Source organism: Anolis sagrei, chromosome 5 (assembly GCF_037176765.1).
Source record: "Anolis sagrei isolate rAnoSag1 chromosome 5, rAnoSag1.mat, whole genome shotgun sequence".
Lineage (NCBI taxonomy): Eukaryota > Metazoa > Chordata > Lepidosauria > Squamata > Dactyloidae > Anolis > Anolis sagrei.
The window spans coordinates 111648043-111666845 of NC_090025.1; the positions used below are offsets into that span (position 1 = coordinate 111648043).

Consider the following 18803-nt stretch of genomic DNA (forward strand, 5'->3'; position numbering starts at 1 on the left):
AATTTTGTGTTTTATATACATTATAACACAATAATTCTGACACAATAAATAAATAAGTGAATGTTGATTACCATTAACAATGAAGGGACTGCATAAATGATGATTAAAAGAGTGAATCTGCACTACAGTTATAGAAGTTTTGTTTCACTTTAAATGCTATGGCATGATAATTTTAAATGCTGAGATTTATAGTCTGATGAGATATTTAGCACTCTGTGTACATAGACACAACTTCATAGTAGAAAATATCTTGTGCTACATGAAATAATTGTGGTTAATGTGATAGGAAAGTGATTGTTGTGCAGATGCACTGAAGTTAGGGCAGCTTTGGCTGTTAAGCCCTGTAGAAGCCAACTATGGCACTGGGGCCATCTGAAAAAGCTCTCTTCCGGTTTCCCCTTTCACCTGAAGCAAGGCAGATGATAACTTTAGGAAAGGGCTCCATTGCTGGTAGATTGTTGCTTATGGAGTACTCTTCATTATCAGATTTAGATCACTAGTATTTAAAAGTTCTTTCTGATCTTGCTTTAATTGATGTTTTAATAAATAATAAATAGATAGTAATCAATGGTTTCTGTTGTAATATTGTCTGGCTTTATTATGTTTTCTCTTTTGTTTGTAAATTTCAATTGAAGGGGCAAAGAAATGCTCCATGTTAAAAAAATGAATTACTATGAATAATTAATTTCATAAATATAGTAAATTAATAGAATGCATTTGAAATGTCTTATCTGTCAAGGGTCAGCTGGTGCTCTCTTTACAGTCATATCAGTCAAATTCCTTTTTTAAAGGTTTTCCAAGTTTTTAAAGAACTGCTAACATTAGCATTTATAACTTAATCGCAGTTTAGCATAACCATTTGCCACCTATTTGGATGCTGTTTTCCTATGGGGCTTTGCTGTGTTATTTTATCTATTTTATTTTAGTATTATTATTTTTTTACTTCTGAGTGTACTGCATGTTTTTTTTGTTTATTATTTCCCAAGAACCTAAATATATGTTCAAACTGTGAGATAGAGGCAATGTAAATAAAGAATAATAAATCAAACAAACCACAAAAGAAAGGGGCCTTGATATTCTGGCATCTTTCCAATATATGGATTTGAAGTGACCATAATTTTGAAAGAGTCAATAGGGATTTCAGGAAACAAAGCGCAGACAGCTATGGGCAAATATGGTACATGAAAACAGATCAGTCAAGAAGACATCCACATGGCCAATCACCTTTTCACAACCTGGCCTACACTATAGGGTTGTCATAGGGTAAGTTGGAAGGAAGGGAACAGTTGCGCCACCTTCTAATCACTAATCCGTTTATATAACAAACAATGATTGATAAATGTATGGACCAAGGATAAAGACACATTTGTATGCTCAAAACCCAGGAAGAATCAGCTATACCTCTTGGCTCCACTAAATGCTTCTAGAACACAACTGTTCAATGTCCTAAGCATCTAGAAATGCTATTTCAGCAAGTACAAACTAGAGTATTTGTTCTTCTCCACCTCTACTTCTACTGTCTCCGCATGTTCATAGGAAATGGGAATGAGCACTCACTGCAAAGACAATGGTTTTCCCCAGTACTATCCAGTGAACATAGGATTACCTTGCAAATGATGCATCTGAGAATGCAAGAGCACCTTCTTTTTAGAGGTGCATTTGTCTCTGCTGCTGTTCCTGTTCTCTGTTGGTTTGGTCTGTGGAGGGTCATCGTTGGTGGTCAGATACTTGAGAAGCTCCGAGCATTGACGTCTTTGTGGTTTTTGTGGTTGACAAATGCTCTTCGTCTTATTGCTCCATGAATTCTCAGTCTTAAGATGCAAGTCACAATAAAAAGGGGGAAAGAAGGGGAGGGGAGGGGAGGAAGAAGAAGAAAAAGAAAGCTAAATTAGTGAACTGAACCTTATCAGAATGGATATAGGTTTCCTGAATAGATGAGATTTTCAGTCAAGTGTTTGGTCTAAGTGTACTAGATCTATGAGCTGTGAATAATTGTTTGCAGAACAAGGAAAGAAAATTACATTTAAAATTCCTAAACGACAGTTATGCAGCTTTTTATTTCATTTCTCTTACATTTCAATGCTCCTACTCAGCAACATATAACTAACAAGACCCTACAGTGCCTTTACTATGAACGGGGGCTAGCAAGGGAAGGGATATGCTGGTTTAAACCTTAATTTGCTGCTGATTGCTCAAGCCCAGCATTCGCAACTCTCTTAAGTACCCCTAAACGCTCTGTTTTCAGTTACAGTCAATGGCAAGACAAACATTGTTTAATACAGCCAGCTAACAGAATTACACCACTGCCAGCATCAGAGGCAATTAATGGCTGACACAGACCTTTCTGCTAAGGTTCCAGCATAATCTTTTTCTAAGTTATGCTGCAAGTGAAGTAGCAGCCTGGAACTGCATGTCAAGACGTCAGCTCATGGATAATATTTTAATGGCAATGTCTACTATTCTCCACAAAGAAAAAGTAATAAGACTGTAAAGAGGCCCATTAATTCTGGTTAGGGTAGGCATAACATGTATTATTCAGAACATTAAAAGAAAGAAAATCCACTTTTCCTTTTTTGTTTGGGATATTTCCTGCCACCTATATACCTTTTCCGCCCCTCTTGTCACTATCAGAAATGTCATAGGCAAATGAAGTAAATATACCAAGGTCCTTGGGACAGCTGCACTATTTCTTGGACAGCAGCAATCTAGTCTTTATGATGAAGCAGGCAACCATATTTCCCCTTCCATCTATGTAATCATGTATTAAACAGTGGTGCTCAGTGTGGAGGCATGCATGGATGATGGCCAATTTAAGATTCAGCACCTTAACACATGCATGTATCTAAATGTACATGCACGTATGCACACACACACACACACACACACACAGAGGAATGAGTGGAGGCAATCATACCAATTTGCCCAATGGACCTCTGTACAGAGCACCAAATCACAGTACTTCAAGAAGTAATGGAAGAGTTGAACATAGGTTACTAGTAGTACATAGCCCCAGTAAGTATCTGACATAGGCCATACTTTGTGATTGAAAGGACTGCTCCACTCTTCTCCCAAATGCTCTTTCATATCATATTTATATGTAGTGAATAATTGAACTCTGTACCTTAACCACCACAGGGCTTGTTCTGATCCTATGATTGGCATTTGCATGGTTGTGCGTGCTGAGGCCACTGCATTCATTGTAATTTAGCTGGATGTTAGCTGGTGCCAACAAGAGCTTCTTAAGCTGCAGGCATAATGGGGGGTGAGGGGTTTGGGGTATAGGAAAGGGGAGAGGTTAGGAAGAAAGAGAAATGAGGTTATGCATTTCTGACTCTTTAGCTTTCTTTTATCAGAATGAGCATTTCACATGTCCTTTCTGGACAAACATGCTTACATGTCTAGAGGCGAACATACCGAGAAAGCAGGAATAGCTCTATTCTGCTTCCAAGGCCTGTTAGATGTCCACTTATGGATATATATTTAGCATATATGGACAACATCCATCATGCAAAGTTAACCTAGGTAAAATCTTGTAAATGTTCAACCAGCATAGGCCTTGGCATTTTGAAAATGACCGAAAGAAGCCCTATTAAAACATTATGCTGACTATATGGTCATTTTGCAGGTCCAGAGGCAGGACAGACACACAGAGAGCCGGTGGAGGCAACTCTGCCTTCCCTAGAGGAATGTCTAAAATAGGCTGCTGTTCATCGGCTCTAGGAAAAGACAGAACAGCATTAGAACTTTCTCTGCTCATATTCTAGTACTGTAAAGCCACCAGGAATGGGGAGTAACGCTGCTGGGAAAAAAAGAAATGCATTCTTGTTTCAGGACATTATTTCCTGTCAAAATAGCAGTCGTGTACTAATGCTCCACAGTATATGTCAGTCCTAATTACCTATACGGATGGATGGGGGGCAAGATACCCAGAGGAGCCTCCTTTTGTCTCCTGGAAGAGCTGCATCTATTTTATTTATTATTTGGGGTTCTTTTACCCCGCCCTTCTCACCCCGAAGGGGACTCAGGGCGGCTTACAGAAACAAGGCACAATTTGATGCCTGTATCATAAACAATCATACACAAAATTACAACAATTCACAGTTGACATGCATGCATTATAACCATAAAATCATAAAATCAATAAAATCATTAAAAACCAAATGCAAACCCAATTTCTCCTCTTACATGGTCAGCGTTAGTTAACACCTAGATCTAGTTTTACGTTCCATTCGTCCATCCTGCTGGTCTTACTCGCCTGATTATCTCATTTAATTGCCAGTGGCCAAAGGCCTGGTCCCATAACCAAGTTTTCACCCTCCTCCTGAAGGCGAGGAGGGATGATGATGCCCTGATTTCCCCCGGGAGTGAATTCCACAGGTGGGGGGCTACCACTGAGAAAGCCCTGCTCCTCGTCCCCACCAGCCTCACTTGTGACAGTGGTGGGGTCGAGAGCAGGGCCTCCCCAGATGATCTCAGACTCCGGGGTGGGACATAGAGGGAGATACGTTCGGACAGATACACTGGACCGGAACCGTATAGGGTTTTGTAGGTCAAAACCAGCACCTTGAATTGTGCTCGGAACTGAATCGGCAGCCAGTGGAGCTGGCACAGCAGGGGGGTGGTATGCTCCCTGTATGTTGCTCCGGTGAGCAATCTGGCTGCCGCTCGCTGGACTAGTTGAAGTTTCCGAACAGTCTTCAAGGGCAACCCCACGTGGAGAGCGTTGCAGTAGTCTATTCGGGATGTAACAAGAGCGTGGACCACCGTGGCCAGATCAGACTTCCCGAGGTACGGGCGCAACTGGTGCACAAGTTTTAGTTGTGCAAAAGCTCTCCCAGCCACCGCTGAGACCTGGGGTTCCAGGCTCAGCGATGAGTCCAGGATCCCTCCCAAGCTGCGAACCTGCGTCTTCAGGGGGAGTGTAACCCCATCCAGCACAGGCTGTAACCCTATACCCTGTTTGGCCTTACGACTGACCAGTAGGACCTCTGTCTTGTCTGGATTCAATTTCAATTTGTTAGCTCTCATCCAGTCCGACACAGCAGCTAGACACCGATTCAAGGTCTGGACAGCCTCCTTGGTGACAGGAGAGAAACAGCCAGTATAGCTTCTCAAAAAGAGAACTCAGAATGTCAACTCTGAAGACCTTTGGGGTATATCACTGCAGGCTGTTTCAAAGATTACTGATTTTTGTACTTCTGAACTTCTCACTCTACATAACAGCCATGCAGAGAATCCCATGCTTTCAGTACCACCTGTGTGCAAATGGTATAAGCTCAATCTGTCTACTCCCAAATTTGCCCCTCATTAACATCTTGCATCACCATCTACGCCTCTGATATTTGAATCCACATATTTTGTTGTTGTCACAAACTCAGAATGTCCAAGAATAATGTTCTTTGTTTTGTTTCCAAGCCAGCCTTTCCCTGTTTACGTTTCTTATCTATTTACAATATTGCACTGCGAAAGTTTATAGTTTCCTGGTGTGTGTTTGGGGAGTGAAGCGTGGATCAGTGGGAGGGGCTCATGGCATTCTAATCATTGTTATTTTAAAAACCAATTAAACCATAGGTATTTTAATTATTTGTAACAAAAAGTAGCATTTCTTTTTTTAAAAAATATATGCTACAATAGCAACTGTTTTGGAAGCATCGGGACTGTAACTAATCATTCTAACCAGTGGTTTCCCTAGGTCTCGGTACTTCTCCATTTGGCATTTTTTATAACTATAGAACTTCTTCTTTACACTTTCAGCAAGTGGTTTGCCTAGGTTTCACCTTTATTTATGTCTGCACAGTAGTCTTTTCCTCAAGTCTTTCACCTTCCATGCTCCTCTGACTCCCCTCTATAGTTCCCTACACTGGCTTTCTATAAAGCTCCTTGCTGTTGCCTTCAGAAGCTTTCACTGCAAGCTCCCCAACCTTGTTTCCCTATTTACCTGGAAGCCTAAATTCCATCTGAAAACCTACTTTTTCATCCTGCCATTACTGATTCCTTGCACGTACATCTGAAGCATTTGCATGCGGTTATTATGTTTACTGCTGCCTCCATATCCATTCCCTTCTTCTGTTCTTGCCTGGGTACTGAAGGTGCCATATATTAAAAAAAAACACATGGAAGCTCACACATTTAACCTAAAACTGCATTCGTGCCAGCTGTACATCCAGCGTCTGCTTCAAGAAGCTAAAGGCCAGCATGGCATCCCAGATGGCATAAATAACGAAATGTCTCTATAAAAGTTTTGATTATTAAAAGTTGACAAAAGAACCCTGAATTTGTAGATCTTTGTAAATCAATATGCCATCTGGCAACAGACCACTAGATGTCTTATCTTATTAACCTTCATATGTGAATGTCTAGCTGGGTTTTGGATTCCCCTTCCCCCAATTACTTTGGAACCTTTTTGTTCTTTGACCAATAAAAGCAGAGGCAGGCAATCTGTGGTACACACAATTTAATTTCTCTAAATACTATTCCAGCAAACAGTGGCAGTTGTTTCTATTTGCTTTATAAGTTTGTGTGTGTTTTCTAATCGTGGGTTTGTATCCTGACTTTGATGTTGAATCTTCACATGTCTTGTCAAAAGTTTTGAACTACACAAGAGCTCTGCAATGTGGGAAATGGCCCTGTACGCTGAGCCTCGTTCCTACAGAACAAGAAAGATAAAAAGCCTACTTCACAGAGTTGTCAAAAAGATGAGCAACATAAGGCTTACAAAACCATTTTACACACTGGAAAATGATATATTAGTAGTTACCCTAGGCCAGAAGGGAATTGTGGCTGTTTTTCCCCCTCAAAGGTACATTGCATTTCATCTATGAGTTTACAAATAACAGCAGTGGGAAAGCCTGTTTTACCTGGGGACCTCACAACTAATCTTAAATGGAGACAGTGCCCAAGGGCATAGGTAAAGACTTCCAAATTCATAAGGTCACAAGCATTTGTTGTCACGTACACACAGGCACATAACTACATACTTTATTTCACAGACATATATGAAGGGATGCACATTCTCCCCTTTATCATCATCTCTTGATTAGTCATAACAGAAGAAATATAGATGAGATCAAAAGGGGAAGAAAAATATAAGGCAGAGGTGAGTGCCCTGTGGCCCATAATCTAATTTCAAATGGCCTGTGTAAACAATCATCAAAAGATGAGTTGTTCTCCCACCATCCTACTGCACAATCACAGCAGACAATAAAGAGCAATAAAAGATGGCATTTTCAAAACATCTTTCCTAATTTTGTGGAGAAAGGAAAGGGTGCCAGAAGGAGGGAAGGACACAATGTGAAAGAAGTAGGGGGAAGAGGCCTGAACATTTTTTCCTCTGATCCCACTCACTGCCAACATTTACCCCTGACAAATCACCCTAACAGAATATGGCCTTTTGAAAGGCTCATCTCTCCTGTAGTAAGAAGTGGAGATGGAAAGGGATTACTAGTTTTTCATGTTGTTCTCCTGTCATCTATCACACTCCTGTGAGGCAAATGAGCTGTTACTCCCCTCTTTTGGAAAATGGCAATGAGCAGGAATTACAGCAAAGTACTAGCATGATGAATATTGCCCACAGAAACTATAGCTAGCTAGCTATGGGACCAAGTCTTCTGCCAGGGATGGCCCACATTAATGTTGTTCATATATTAAATATCCTGGCAAGGAATCTGGCATAAGAAACATTTTTCTACACTATTGGAAATTCTAGTGCAAAGGTATAGAAAAATTATAGATAAATAGGGCCAGGTCAACACTTAGTACAGGTAAAAATCAACCCATTTAATAATGAATGTCATGGCCGGTTGCAATACATAAACTATAAGCATGTTTAAGTCTGTATCCTATCCATAGTGTTAAAAGACAAACAGTATCTCAAAGTAAACAAGATCTAAGACAGACTAGTTTTTTATGCCAGGCAAAGCAAGTAATATGAATTTTCTTGGTGGTTGATAAAATCATTTGGGAAATGCGTGTTACAAGTTATCTTGATAGTCACAGCTATAAGATACTGAACTTCTCAGTTCCATTATGATTGAAAGATAAAAAGAGTCCTCTGGCAGCAGAATCAGGTTTTGTAATGTTCGTTTCGGGAAAGTCTTGCAGTCACTTTTTTCACCCATAACTTCTTGGGACTTTCCGAGCATTTTACTCACTTTAACCATTTCTCACAAAATGTCATATTCCAGATGTGTTGGTTTACAATTCCTTTCAACCCTGGCTTGTGGATGGGTGGGGGATGATGGTCATTGTAAGCTAATAAATAGGTTTTGATGCTAATAAGTTCTTAAGCAGTTTGAGAATATTGGTGGGTTCATAAGAAATATAAAATCTAATTATACCTTCTTAGAGAGACCTAGAGTTTGGAAAAGTTACTTTTTTGCAATTTCTTAAAAAAAACATTCTGAAACTAGGATTTGGGAAAAAAAAGTCTTGTCTGTGTTCTGGGTATACCTAACTCCACATTTCACCCTAATCCTTCGGATGCTGCAATGGAATACAAGGTAACATACACAACCTTCCCATTCACTGTTGTAGAGTAACTGACAAATTTTAACAGCAATTTAGTTGTGTTTTCTTCCCTCACAGAATCCAGGGAATAGTAATTTGAAATAGATATTGGAAATTCTTTATAGGCCTTCTGAGTATTCCTTATGGACATATTAAACATAGCTCCCTGGAAAATGTGGGTGGCTACTGAATCTGTTTAAATCAGTAATACAAACACACCTTTAAAGCACAGGTGTTTTACTGAGTGTCAGTTATGTATTTAAGTTAATTGAGAAACTGATGCAACCAGAGCCTTTGCCAAAACTAGTTTTACAGGAAGGCTACTCTGAGGAAAGACTGGTGGCATCCTCTCGTCTTCCTCAAACTGAACATCAGCAAGTCATATTATCAGCATCTGTGCTTTCCCCTTCAAGGCCGGCCCATTTTGGGGTGTGCTTGTTATTTCACAAAGTGACACATTTTGTACTGGGACCTTCAATTACCAATCCACAAAGGAAGTAAGAAACACATTTCCTTTATCTACCAAGCAATACTTACCAAATAACTGTTAACTATCTAAGCCAAAACTGAATCCAATCTTCCTTAATAAGCATTGACTAGGAAATCATTAAAAGAGAAGTTTGCCAAAGATTCTGAAGGAATAAACATGCATTCAATAAATTTCAAACTTTTTATGACCACAATGATAAGACTATCAGTTATCAGAACAATATCTAACTTCGGATTCAGTTCAACAGAATTCTGTAGCTGGCACATCTGATATTTTTTCCAGCCAGTTCCCATCCAATACACACAACACACACATATATATTTCTAAACGCAGTTTTGTTCTCCTTGGGTTTTCAACCTAAATGAAAAGACCAAACCTTATTGCGGCTACATCATACCCATGCAGTGGATAGTCAGAGGGCACCTCCATTTCCCGTTAAACACTAGGAAGGTAGATTCTTACTAGAGACGGCTCTTCTGCCTCCTGCGCTGGAGGGGTGCCGTCAGGCATTGGTGAAGGGCTAGCATCATTTTCGTTGGTCACATCTCCATCTGTCAGTGCATCAAATGAAGGCAATCCATCTTCATCCACAGGAATACTGTCCAAAGTCTCTGTGAGAACTGCTAGCAAGTTTGCTTCATTCTCTTCATCTATCTTCTGTGCAAACAGAGGGAAGAAAGAGACAAAGGTGAGTCAAAAAGGGATAATATGATTACATAGCCGTGTAAAATGTAATTTGGCTGAATTAATTTTTGTGAGTGAACTGGCAAATTCCAACTAACTTATATGCTTTTAGAGCAGCCTATAAACATACTTTAATTGAAACTGCAACTGTTCTTGTACATTTTTCTTTCACCATTTCCTCACTCTCTCTCACCCTCATCTGCTTAGTGCAACTTAACTGAGCTAATTAAACTGCAAGGGTCACTAAATAATCTCAAGGTTTAAAATAATCTCAGAATAGTTGCATATCATCATCAAAACTTGCCCTTGAAGTCCCGAGGCTTCTGTGGCAGGACCTGCAGCAGCCAGCTCCATTGCATACATTCCAAGGTTTCAAGGGTTTTGCAAAAAGGCTAACCACCTGTCTATCATTGTTGTGTTTGGTTCTGCCCCTTTCCCCAGGGATCTCGGGTCACTAAATAATATAGTTAAAGGAAGTGTATCAGAAGAAAGTATAAGACTATTATTTTCCCCAGACACCTGACCCTGCTACTGGAATTTGGTAGCCAGTACATTACTTCTTACTTCCATGCATTTCAAAGAGTAGCAATCAGTGTTTTTTTTTTTTCTACAGCCCGGAAAACTCACTTCTCGGCCTTTTGGCTAAGATCAAGTGTAGTGTTTTTTTTAATTATTACTTATGACAACCTCTGTGGTTTTCTTTCTTTAAAAAAAACTGTATTCTGCAGGTTGCCTTTGAAGTTGTCCTTTTCAGTTATGTAGTTTGAGTGCTTCGTATAACTGCAGTATGCGTTTATCTAATTCAGGCTGTAATTATAAAAAGTAGATTAATTCCTAATCAGATGTGGCTGCAACATTAATTTGTACTAGATATCTTATTTCAGTACCAGGGACTTGTTTGTGTCAAATCAAATATATTTAATATCTTTGCATTCCTCAATGCAATACATTCCAATTATCATACATATATTTGGAAGGCAGAAAAATAAAAGCACTTATTATATTTTGGAGATTTGTCGCAGCAATTATTAATGACTTAGGGCTAGGGAAAACTCCCTGTGGAGTCCATGCAAAGACTGTGTTGGCTGCCAAATACAATTCTCAGAATGAGAAAGAAAAGGGGAGTAGTCCCCATATTCTTTGCAGATGTCGCACTGAAGCAGTGTAATGCTACTCAGAAATAGACAAGAGGTGATTCTAGAAGCACAGAGGAAACCTGAAAACATAGGATTCTCTCAACAGATATTAGTCAGGATTGTTCTTGACTGAACTAATTTTTATTTAGTTAAACCTACCTTTAACAAACGAACAAATGGTTAAGGAAGACATTGAATACATATACTATTATAATGCACGTTAATTTTGTTATTTAATGGCCAAACCCCAAAAGATTAAATGTGCACTGCCCTAACCATATCAAAACTGTACCCCTTGGTGTTTCACTATTGTTGTGTTTACCAGCTATCAACAAAGATTTAACAAACAAATGAGACTTATGAAATAGTTCAAGGTTGAGTGGATTCTCATCCGTTTTGAAGTCAAACAGGGTGAAGCCTGGTTAGTACTTGAATGGGAGACTACCAGCAAATACTAGATGCTGTAAGACAGTGGTTCCCAACCTATGGCCCTTGAGTTCTTTTGGACGTCAGCTCTCAGAAATCTAAGCCAGTTTACCAGTTGTTAGGAATTGTGGGAGCTGAAGTCCAAAACAATTGGAGGACCAAAGGTTGGAAACCACTGCTGTAAGGTTCATTTCAGAGGAAAGAACTGGCAAACCCTTCTGAGTATTCCTTGCCCAAGAAAACCATATGAAATTAATGAAGTCACCATAAATCAGCAGGCAATTTAAAGGCATACAAGCACAACTACTGGGTTATAGCACCTGCCCTAAGCACAGCCAATAGCCCAAACTAGAAAAGAACCATACAAGATATGAAACTGCTGACTTACCAAGTGCTCATTGAATCAGATGTTTTACTCTAGATATGACTAACAACTAGATTCATATCCCCTAAAAGAAATAATTACAACCTCTGCCAACATAGAGCTATCTAAATATTGTGGATACTGGGCAAACTGGATGGAGTTCATGAGGGTGCTACACTGCAAAAAGTTGCTTTGGATTATCTCTGTTTTATGCATATCTCCCCATCCTGTACATCAGGGAGGGACTACTCTTGTGTGTGTCATTGCTTTCTGAAGCTACTCATGATAGGCCTTTCTATGTGCTCTATCTTCGACACTCCCAGTTCTAGAATACCAGATGATCTTCTTGTTCCGCCAACAATTCAAGCCATTTTCTTTTGACAATCAGTCTGAATTTATTAATGTTTACATTTCCTGATTGTTAGTTTTGGCTGTTTGCATTCTTAGTTTTTGGGGCTGTTTTCAATCTGGTGATGGTTTTTCCTTATTTTGCTCAGTTCTCTCACCAAATTCTTGGGATAGGGGGACATACATATATACAGAAATATAGAAATACATACATAAATGCCACAACCCAACAAACTCTTTAATTAATACTTGCCACAATTTTCTACCACCAGCACTCTTTAGAACATGCATCTCTGTCCTGATTTCACTCAGTTGCTTACCAAACCCACCCCCAGATTTCCCCCCCTAAAAAAACCCCTTTCCTCGTCTGAAGCTATATGTACCCTTTGATCATATGTACTCTTGCGGAGGCCTTGGCATTTGCTCTTCTACAACACTTAGCATTTGTACTTTAAAACAGACACTGAAACATACTGACACTCAGAATCAGACTCTGTAGTGGGCACTGGTCTGCCTCATCACAGCAATTTCAATTAGTTTTTTTCTGCAAGTTTCGAACAATCAAACACCTCTCAGAGATAAGCAAAGGATGTGACAAAGACGACTCTGTTAAAACAATTAATGTCACTTTCCATTATTACTCCAGTCCCAATTTACAGAGCAAATAAATCAAAGTCACAACAGACGATGCCACATTGGCCAGCCAACACATGTCTGTTCACAAGTGACATGGCAGTGGAAATACATTAGCATAGTGAAAGACATTGGGCGATAGCCTTTGTGCAGCTTCACCATGTGCTTGCTTCTAAGTGTTGTTTTGCACAGGAACATTTTTATTAGTTAACATAGCAAGAGCAGAACTGAGAAGAGGCAAAAAGGGAAATTACACTCCCCTCTTCTTTGAACAACAGGACGTTTAAAATGCTGGGAAAAGTTCATTTGGGTGAAGGAACAATTTGAGACACTTCGTGATGACAATTTTTAGGGGCAGAGTCGCCAATGTCTACACTTCTACAACGGACAGGAAAATGAGTCCTTGAGGACTTCGAGGAACAATCTTAAGTAGGCCAACACTGCCTACTTTGTGGCACACTCCCATAGACTATCAACAGAAAGATGGGCCACAGTGCCCTGTGCTTAAGCACACCTAAGCAGAAAGGAAAATCTGGCATGGCCCCTCCCCTTACTCTTCCTCCTCCGTTGCCTGGTTGCTTTCTTGCACCCTCATCCACATGGCCAGTTCCCTTCCTGGGAATGAGAGGCTTTCCCCTCTCATTTTATTGATAGAAGCAGCTGCCAATGAAGCTCCTACTCTGCAAGGGGGAGCCTTTTGCGACCCCAACATTGAAATAAAGGAACCCCATTTGGGGTTGAGGCCTCCAGAGTAAAAAGCTCTGATCTAAAATACATTACAGGGACCGGGATGTAGAGGAGGTGGAGCATTCAACTATTACACCTATGTGGGCTTAGTTAGAATACTGTCTGGAGACTGGGGATTTAAATGTGTACCTAAATTGTCACATAAAATGTTTTAAGAAATTATTTGTCAGAAGAGAGAAAGAAGCACCAAAGGTGTCAATATTTTCAACCCAACAACCCTTATAAATGCAAGGCTACAGCTCACATTATTCCTAGCTGGCATTTAGGAAGAGATGAAGATGAAGGAGGCTTAGGTGGGTGTCCTGGCAGATGCTACACATAATAAAAAAAGAGTGGAGTCACTTAAGGAAGTATGAGACTTTTAAGGTCCATGGTTAAAACCATATCTGGTCTTTCTCAAAATACAATCTTCTCTAATTTCGGCAAATTGCCTGACATTCCAGTTTCCACCTAAACTCCTAAGTTGTGTGTATGCATGTGTGTGTTATGAACACCAGTAGCTAACTGCCACCACAGACTTCAGGTTGTTAAGCAAAAAGCTTTGGCTAACCAACTAAATAAAAGCCTTAAGAGAAGGTCATTTTGCAAAGTCCCCCGCTCCTGCCCAAGCATAGTGCAATATTCTAACAGATCACTCTTTGGATAATGTTCATTAAAGTGTCAACTCCCTGCTTTGTGCTCATAGCATGAGCCCGGGTGTTGACAGCACAGGGAGAAAGCCCTGCTGCAGCCAAAAGCTGTAAATTTCACTATTCCAGTATTGCCGCTTACAAGGCTCATCTTCCACTGGGGACATTCCAGCAATTATATGGGAAAGCCTCATCCTGAAAAAGACTGAATAGATCCAGACAGGTGCTGAACGGGAGGTCAATAAGCAAGAAGAACATACTCAGCACCTTGCTGAATGATCCCATATATTTTTTTTTCATCTGGATGGAACCATGGAGGTATTCTCACTTTCCATATGAAAATAAAGAATTGCTAAATGCTCATGTAGCAAAGCACAGACAGAACATTCATAAAAACATTACTGGAATTACCCATAATAAAATAATACTTTATATGGTATTTCAAAAATGGGATTCCCTGGCCCAAATTTTGTAATAATCTTGCCACTCTAAGGATGGGAAAATCTCTCTGATTCCAAGTAAGTTTCTCTGAATTCCACCTGCAATTTTCTTTCTAAGCTTTCTCATATCACATTGTAAGATTTTGTTTTCTTTCTATGCTGATATTCATGTATACTGTAAATTTCTTTTTTGTAATTTGTGCATTTTATAGTGCAATTCACATAAATTATGGAACATTTCCTCATTCACTAAAGTTTGCTTCTGCATTTTAAAAAAATAAAAGTATGTAATTTACTCATACACATGTTAAAATATGAGCACTATCTGTTGTACACTTTACTTCTTGTAAATGAACTTTAAGCCTCACAAATGTGCAAATGTATGAGTATTTCCTCACAATAAGCCTTGGGAAAATACTATTGAGGCTGTCAATTCCCAAATATATTTTTAATTCTACACACCTTTCTGATACAGAACAGAAGAAAGTAATTTTATTAATGAAGTCAGAATTGCTTCTATGATTGATAAGAACCTCAAATTGGCCAGATATACTTTTATCAAGAACTGAATTGGCACCTTTTGTAAAACGGACAGCATTTTGCCCTCTGAATACTAATAACTAGAGCCTATCCCTAAACATCATCTGAGATTTGAAAGAGATCCCTAAAGCTGGCAAATGGGCAGCAACACCTACCCAGAGCTTTAGCTAGGCAGTATTCCACATTTTGTTCCAAAATAAAAGGAAACCATCCTAAAATGTTGATGATAGAGAGGCTGGGGATCCTTGGGTGATCATATCCAGCTTGAATTTTCCACACCTGACATAGGTCTTGTTGATGAAGACATTTTTGTTTAAGTATATTTTTATGTTCATTCATTTTCTATCCAGCATCATTTTGCCAGACAATTTTCCTTTCTGCAGGTTAACTGAAGCAAACTCCAAATATGAAAAAATAAAATAAAATAATTCATGATTTAACTTTTCTGTGGATCCCGCAGAGATAATGTTATGAAAGAATGTATTTCCTTGGCCATGTCAGAATTGTTTGGATATGCATATGCATAAATCCCGAATAATTCAAAATAAACTTGGCCCAAGACCCAAATCAAAGCAATGGTAATAAAATTGAGTCTATACAAGAAATAAGTTAGAGCACAGCAGGGTCAGCCAAACATATTCCTCTGATAGTATCACAATGACACTAAATGAAAAGACAATAATTTTCAAAAGCACTTCCTAGGACAGGAATGGGCAACTTGTGGCCTGTCATTTAATATCATACTGCAATTTTCACTAGCTTGTTTCATTTGTTACACTAGAACTAATGGCAACTATACTTGGAGAGCCCAATGCAGCCCACGCCCAAATTTCTTCTCAAGATTATGGCAGACCACAATTGTGTGCGTAGGAAAATCTCTGCAGTGGCTTGCATTTATTTGGAAAAAAATATATAGAACAGCAACCCTGACATATTCTCAAACATATGTGTCAAATGGTAGCCACTCAAATGTATGAAACAAGACATCTTACAATAAAACCTTTTCACTTCTTCCAGACAATGCTTTGTTTTGAGCAAGGCTGAACAGCACAGCCCTGCATGTTTTTGTAATACCACTGCCAAATTTTCCATCCATCCACTAAATTTTGATGGCAAAAATGAGGCACTTCCTTTTAAAAATGTACATGGAGAACACTGCTTTAAAGAGAAACCCTTTTTCTTAAAGCCCTCCCCAAAGGGATAATCCTGGTGGGGGCAAAGCAACCTCCCTACTGCCTATCAGACCCATGATTGGTTTATGGTGCACAGTTAAGCCTTTTTGGCATTAAGAATTTGAGACTGCCATAGAAACCCAAAACCTTGCATGTTTTATTGCTTCTAATGAGTTGTTGCAGTTCAGAAGTTTCCATTACAGCCTGACAATTAAGTTTCTAATAAACTGGGGAGCTGCTAATTGACTTATTTGTTTCAAAAATACAGTACCTTACTAGAAACCTGTAGCAACACATTTTACATCCTTTGACCAAAAATCATTCAAGGCTCTTGCAAGCTACTAAATGATTAGATTTCATTTGTGTAAACTGCCTGTCTTTCCCCACTCTGACACAAAAGCTTTGGCTTTGATCACAGAGAATGAAAAAGAGAATGAGCTATCAAACTCTTGACTGTGTTAACAAAACACGAACGATAAGGTACTGTTGTGCCGGTTCCAGTGCAACTGTCGCAGACCATATATAATTTAAACCACAAAAATGCAGTCAATTTGATTGAAAACCTAAAGGTCACTCTACCCAATTTATAGGTAACATTGAACACAGTCTTGAGAAAACACCTGAGAGCAAATGATTTTATCAATGCTTCAGGCTTCAACATTTACTGACGACATGAGATCATATGCTGATTACTAAATAAATGCACCAACTGCGCTTTGCACACAAGGGATGGTTAACCATTTGATAGTAGCAAATGCATGTCAAACTCATTTTTAAAATGCCAAGGCATGTTGTCTGTCAATTTCTTTTCCAGTTTCTGCACTTGACAACACACAAAATAAACAGGGATTTATTTTTTAGGCCAGGTCTAACTTGCAAAGAAGAATTTTCATGGCATAGCTGTCCAAATGGAAAGTGTGCAGAATGTATCACCAGAAATGGCTCCTAGCTCCTGCAAACATGCAGTCAGAGATGGACAACGTGTGGCACTAAACTCAAACCAACCCTAACCAGCACAACCAAAATGTTATGAGAAGAGCCTTGATACTTACGAGTTACATAACTACAAATGACCACCTCTGATCTAAGAAGAGTATTGATGCAGGGATTCCATACACACAGAAACAGTGCTCTTCAGCAAGCAAAAGCAATATTAGAGTAATTGTGGTTAGAAGCACTTTCTTTGGTGCCATTACTCTGGATATTGTTGAATGTTTATTCCTGGATTAATATGTACAGTCAGTTACTAAAGAACAAGTAGACTGTATGTTTTTAATATAAGCAGTCTTGAGCAGTTTTGTGGAAACAGAGTGTCTGGCATGGATCCCCTGGCATCTTAAATCTGAGAGGAATGCTACAAATATTTGTATGCATGGTCATGAATGTATATGTGTGCCTTAAAGTCACCTGTGAACTTCTGGCGACCCCATGAATTTCCTAGGGTTTTTAAAGGCAAGGAATACTCCAAGGTTATTTTGCCAGTCCTGTCTTCCAAAATATAGCCTACAACACATGGTATTCGTTGATGGTCTGCCCTCCAAGTACTAACTAAAGCTAACCCTGTGCAGATCAGATGGGATATAATGTCCTTCTACCTCCCTGTCCCATGATTCATATAACATTAAACAGGAATGTGCTTCTAGCAACCTTCCAGACAATGTTATCAACACAGACTATGGGATGGGATAATGGGAGTTTCATGTATTGTCGAAGGTTTTCATGGCCAGAATCACTGGGTTGTTGTGGGTTTTTCGGGCTGTATGGCCATGTTCTAGAAGCATTCTCTCCTGGCATTTCGCCTGCATCTGTGGCAAGCATCCTCAGAGGTTGTGAGGTCTGTTGGAAACTAGGAAAATTGGGTTTATATATCTGTGGAATGACCAGGGTGGGCGAAAGAACTCTTGTCTGTTGGAGCTAGGTGTGAATGTTTCAATTGGCCACCTTGATTAGCATTTGATGGCCTGACAGTTTTTAGGTGTGGCTTGTTACTACCTGGGGAAATCCTTTGTTGAGAGGTGATTAGGTGTGAGGTCTCTGAGAATTCTTGCCACAGATGCAGGCGAAACATCAGGAGAGAATGCTTCTAGAACATGGCCATACAACCTGAAAAACCTACAACAATCCAATGGGAGTTTCAGTCTTGCCATTTCTATACAGTCACAAGCTGCTCATCTTTGACATATATCTTTCTATAGAAAAATGAAAGAAATCTTGGCCTTTTGGAATTTTGATAGTAAACTGCAACCAAGACATGGGAATCAATAAAGCTCATCAACCTCTGCTCATTCCCACAAGTGGAGGAATGGACAATAGTAGAAGAATTTCAGGTTGTCATGTAGGTTTTATGCAAAAAAAAAAAAAAACAGATCTGAAAAATGTATAATGATATCTTATCCAGCATGTTTATGTGGAAATTATTTCACTGGACATTTGTGACAAAGTAAAGAGAATAGAATATACTTCCTCTATATTTAACAAAAAAAAAATAGTACACTTGAAAATACAGTTCTCTTTTCTTTAGAACACACAACTAAAAAGATATTTGACAGATATATCTTATATCAACAGTTTTAAGATTCTTTTGCTGAGGCATGACTGTAGTACCTTCAACTTCACTCACTCTACATTATTTATCAGTTCCATTTCAACCTGAGAAGAAGCCTAAATGTTGAACTAGTTGAACATTCTA

The 18803-nt window shown here is 39.2% G+C and overlaps 1 protein-coding gene and 1 pseudogene across 4 annotated transcripts in view; one reads left to right on the plus strand and one right to left on the minus strand.

The window, feature by feature from the left end:
* The window catches only part of PPARGC1A (PPARG coactivator 1 alpha), a 722162-nt gene that overhangs the window by 45398 nt on the left and 657961 nt on the right, over nucleotides 1-18803 (minus strand). For 3 of the 4 annotated variants that reach the window (XM_060777878.2, XM_060777880.2, XM_060777881.2), the window contains 3 exons: nucleotides 9458-9652; nucleotides 3122-3244; nucleotides 1607-1811 (listed from right to left, as the gene is read on the minus strand). In XM_060777878.2, the coding sequence (XP_060633861.2) occupies nucleotides 1607-1811; nucleotides 3122-3244; nucleotides 9458-9652 (523 nt within the window). The remainder of the gene's footprint in view (nucleotides 1-1606; nucleotides 1812-3121; nucleotides 3245-9457; nucleotides 9653-18803) is intronic. The other variant, XM_060777879.2, reaches the window with a different exon arrangement.
* Nucleotides 10302-10400, plus strand: LOC137097223 (U2 spliceosomal RNA; annotated as a pseudogene).